This window comes from Corvus kubaryi, unplaced genomic scaffold (genome assembly GCF_017639235.1).
Source record: "Corvus kubaryi isolate FWS band 111438036 unplaced genomic scaffold, C.kubaryi_AGA036_p1.0 split1-37355, whole genome shotgun sequence".
NCBI lineage: Eukaryota > Metazoa > Chordata > Aves > Passeriformes > Corvidae > Corvus > Corvus kubaryi.
In genome coordinates, this window is record NW_024582078.1 from 1,078,639 (window position 1) to 1,083,023 (window position 4,385).

At 65.2% G+C, this 4,385-nt stretch overlaps 1 protein-coding gene across 2 annotated transcripts; it reads right to left on the minus strand.

Annotated features, from left to right (window-relative positions):
• Window positions 1–716: 716 nt before the first annotated feature.
• OLFML3 (olfactomedin like 3) lies at window positions 717–3,386 on the minus strand. Of its 2 annotated transcripts, none has more exons than XM_042013507.1 (3): window positions 3,215–3,386; window positions 2,147–2,432; window positions 717–1,707 (listed from the first exon to the last, which is right to left on the minus strand). In XM_042013507.1, exons 1-3 carry the CDS (start codon window positions 3,320–3,322, stop codon window positions 920–922), a joined length of 1,182 nt encoding a protein of 393 aa, XP_041869441.1. In that variant the 5' UTR covers window positions 3,323–3,386; the 3' UTR covers window positions 717–919. The 2 variants fall into 2 exon arrangements, with proteins under 2 accessions (XP_041869441.1, XP_041869442.1); XM_042013508.1 differs by lacking the exon at window positions 3,215–3,386 and adding an exon at window positions 3,108–3,200.
• Between the last annotated feature and the right edge of the window lie 999 nt (window positions 3,387–4,385).

Below are 4,385 nucleotides of genomic sequence, written 5' to 3' on the forward strand. Positions count from 1 at the left end.
GGGGCCCAGGGACAGAGATGGGACAAATCCTGCACCCTGCAGGGGTGGGGGGTGAGTGAGAGCACGAGGGACAGTCTCTGCTGGGGCAGGAGGGACGTGGCCTGGGGGAAACGTGGGGCTGTCCCCAGCCCCCGAGGAGCTCCCAGCACCTGCCCTGTCCTGCCCCATCCCCTCTGGGGCTGCTCTGTGCAGGAACTCGGTGCCAGAGGAAGAGGGGATGGAAGGGCATGGGGGAAACCTTACATAAGGTGGAGATTCTGCGGCTGCAGGGGGAACTCTGCTGTGCTTCATTAGAAACAAAACTCAGTAAATCAGCAACATCTGGGGCCTGCTGGCTGTGGCGCCGCCCCGGCATGGGAGGGAAATCTCCTGTTGTCCTCCCAGATTAAGGGATTTTGCTGTTTGCTCACAGTTTTGTACATGTAAAACAAGCTGGCCCCGACCAGCAGCCTGCCCAAAGCCTCAGCTTCAATCTCTGCCCTAAGCCCTTCCAAAACCCTCACCCAAAGCCCCCAACATAAACCCCTGCCCTAAGCCCCAGGCCAGCCCCCTGCCCAGGCACCCTCCCAAGGTCTGTCTGTGCTCGCTGCTCTGAGCCCTGCACGGACACCCCACCCTTGGGAAGTGTCTTTTGGGGTGTCTCAGGGGCGACACGGAACTCAGGGCTCTGACAGCCCTGCCCAGCGCCCCATGCTCCCCCAGGCAGATGGCTGCACTTCACTGCATAGTATTTATTCATTATATCAGAAAAGAAAACCTCATTAAATTAGTCCAGGACTCTGCAGGGTGCTCCCAGGCAGGGACACCCGGTGCTGGGGGGCGGCTGGGGTGGGGGTCCAGCATTTCCTCATTTCACAGTGATGGGAGAAGGGGCAGAGACGCCGTCCTGCGGGCTGGGCTGGGCAGCGCCGGCGGCCCCTCAGACCTCCAGCTTCTTCTTCATCTCCATGCGGTAAATGATCTGGTAGCCGTCGTCCCAGGCGTAGATCTGCCTCTCCCGGGGGCTGTACTTGAGGCTGGAGTGGGCGCCGTAGCGCTTGGGGAAGTAGACGAGGGAGGCGTCCTCGGGGGCCAGGGTGCCGCTGACGTCGAAGACGCACTGGACGCGGGCGCGGCTGGGCAGGCGCGTGTTGTACACCACGTGCAGCGCCCCGCACACCACGAAGGCGCCCTCGGCGTTCTCCCGCGGGCACGGCGTGTCCCACATCTGCTCGATGTCCAGCGAGGCGGGGTCCAGCTTGGCCAGGCACATGTTCTTCTCGTCCTCCTTGGTGGCGTAGATGGCCCAGAGCCCCTCCTCGTCCGCCGACACCTCGATGTAGGTGGAGGGGGAGAGCCCAAAGACAGGGATCTGCTCCTCGGCCGGGAACACCGAGCTGTCCACCACCGTCTTGTTGGCCAGGTTGAACTTGATCACCTGGAAGGACAGGCCCTGCTGGCGGATGTAGTAGAGGTGCCCATTGTAGACGAGGTGCCCGGTGCCCACCCAAGGGTAGGGCAGCTTGATGCGGGCGGCCTTGCGGGTGGCAGAGAAGAGGGTGAACTCCCGCATGCGGGGGAAGACGTAAACCGTGTCATTGGCGGTGCCGTCGAACACGTAGATCTTCTCCGAGCTCCCCGCAGCGTCCTTGGTCCAGAGCCCCGAGGCACTGCCGAAACGCTTCAGGATCTTCATGGCCCTGATGCTGGCGATGGTGTCACTGCAATCTGCAGGAGTGGGGCAGCCGTGACAGCCTGGGAACCGCCCGGCCCTGCAGCGGGACTGCTGCTGCCCCATGCTGCCTTCTCACCCTGTCCCACCGCGGCCCTCAGGCAACTGCCTCGAAAACTCGCTGAAGGGGTTTGAGTGCATCCCTGGTGGCATTGAGAAGTCTCATAGCACACCCATGCCATGGGCAGGGGAGCCACCCTCACCCCAGCCCTGCCCCAGAGGCTCGGAGATGCACAGGGCTCCGGCCTGGGGCTTGGAATGCAGCTCCCAGGCTCTGGGGGATGCAGGAGCTTGTGCCAGAGGCATCTGAGATGCCCTGCTGGGACACGACGCCACAGCCTGTGGCTGGGGGACACTTGGACTGGGGTGGGCTGGGAAGGGTCGGGGTAACCCTCACACAGGACCATTCCCCAGGGAGCCATGGCAGCCCCTCACCTGTGAGCTTGGTGTACTTCTCATTCTTCCTCTGCTTGGCTGTGGCCACCTGCTTGTCCATCAGCGTCTCATCCACCTCCACGCAGGGTGGGGCAGGGTTCTGTGTCTCCAGGTAATCCACCTCTCGCTCCAGCCGGTCCACGCGCACGGCCGCGCTCTCGGCCTCCGCCCGCATCGCCTCCCGCTCCTTCTCGGCCGCCTCCAGCATCCCCAGCACCTGGTTCTTGAAGTCCCGCAGCTCCGTGGAGTAGCGGCTGCTCTGGTCGTGCCACTGTGAGATCCTCTCCTGGGGTGGCCAAGGGGACACTGAGGTCTCCAAACCTCACAGCCCAGCAGTGGCAGCTGTCCCAGCCTGCCCGGGCTGTGGGAGCCCCCGGAGCCACACGGGGCTCGTGTCTCTGGGTCCCATCCCACCCCATTCCTGTGGTGCTCCCAAACCCACGCTGCTCCCGTGTTGCTTCTGCAATGTTCCCAGACCTGTGATGCCCATTCCTGCAATGCTCCCATGATGTTCCCAGACCCACAATGTTCCTACTCTTCCATGACACTCCCAGGCCCATGATGCCCCCACTCCCGTGTTGCCCCAGATCTGCAGTGCCCCGGCTCTCCCATGACACCCCCATGATGCCCCCATGATGTTCCTGAACTCACAATGCCCCCCACTCTCCCACGATGCTCCCAGATCCCTGATGCCTCCATTCCTATGACCGCATGAAGCTCCCAGATCTGCAATGCCCCTGCTTTCCCATGATGTTCCCAAACCCGTGATGTTCCCATTCCTGCGGTGTCCCCATGGTTCTCCCAGACCCGCAGTGCCCCTGCTCCCGAGATCCGCCTGTCCCGCAGCGCTCCCACGCCCGTCTTGCTCCCGTGCATTCTCGTGCTGGGCTGTGCAGGACCCTGGCGGGGGCTGCCAGGACACCCCACACCCTGCTCCGTCTCCATCCCAGCTCCTCCTTACCCAGCTCCGCTCCCAGCCCCGCCGGCCTCCATGGAGAAGGGGTGGGAGCCCCGTCATGGGGCGATTCGGGGTGTGGGGCGGGTGTGGGGCCCTGCTCGGGGCTGTACCTCCAGGAGGGTGAGGCGCCGCTCCACGTACTCCATGAATTGCTGCTGCTGGGCGCGCAGGGCCGGGGCGAGGAGCGGCAGGAGCAGCAGGCAGCGCCAGGGCCCCATGGCCGGCAGCGAGAGCAGCCTCCAGCTCAGTGCTCAGGAATGCTCCGGCCTCCCCAGCCCTTATTGAATCCAGATGTGCAGAGGGAGGAGAGGCTGCTCCTTCCCCGCAGACCAGCCCCGGGCGCTTTAACCCCTTCGTGCCCCAGCAGTGCCCCCGAGCCGCGAGGATGGGGCTGCGTGCGGGGCGCGGGGAGCGCCGCAGGAGCCCTGGGCGACAGAAGGACAGGTCCTCATGAGCCGTGATGTGGGGACAGCCCGTGGGACAGCAGAGATGTCCAAGGCCAGCGGCCAACCTGAGCCTCGGCCTTGTCCAGGTCTGGTGGAGGCAAAGTTAGACCAGCACCGTGGGCACCAGCCCCAAGCCTGTGTCCCCCCGAGCCTGTGTCCGCTGGAGCCCGTGTCCCCCCGAGCCCGTGTCCCCTCCGAGCCCGTGTCCCCCATGTCCTGGCTGCAGAGCCGGCAGCTCCTGCCCGGCTCCCCGTGCCGAGGTCCTGCGGATCCCCCTGGGCAGAGCCATCGGGGCCAGGGCTGGGACCGGGCAGGTTGGGCACTGCCGGCGCTGCCCGGCCACTCGCCGGCCTCTGGAGCCGCTTGCCCGAGGTGACCCAAGGGCTGGTGTGGGGCCGCTTGGCAGCTCCCACAGCCCCCGGACGGGGTCAGCCCAGGTGTGGTGTGATGGTGGGTGGATGGATGGATGGACGGACGGACGGACGGACGGACGGACACTGCAGCTCCAGGCCCTGGCTGCAGCCGGGCCGGGCGGTTCTGCGGCACCGGCGGTGAGCTCCGGGGCCATGGGCACGGACCGGTCGGAGCCGGGGCCGCGGTGCTGCGCCGGGGCGAGTGTGCCATCTAGTGCCGCTGCATCTGCCATCTGCCTCCCAAATCCGCATCCGGGATCCACAGCCCGCATCCAAATCCCGCACCCACATCCCGGATCTGCGTCCCACATCCGCATCCCACTCCCATACCCTGGGTCTGCATCCCGCACCATCGATAGCTCATTCTGGATATCCCCAAACCCCTCTCCCACCCCGCTTAACAGACCAAGTGACCAAATGAA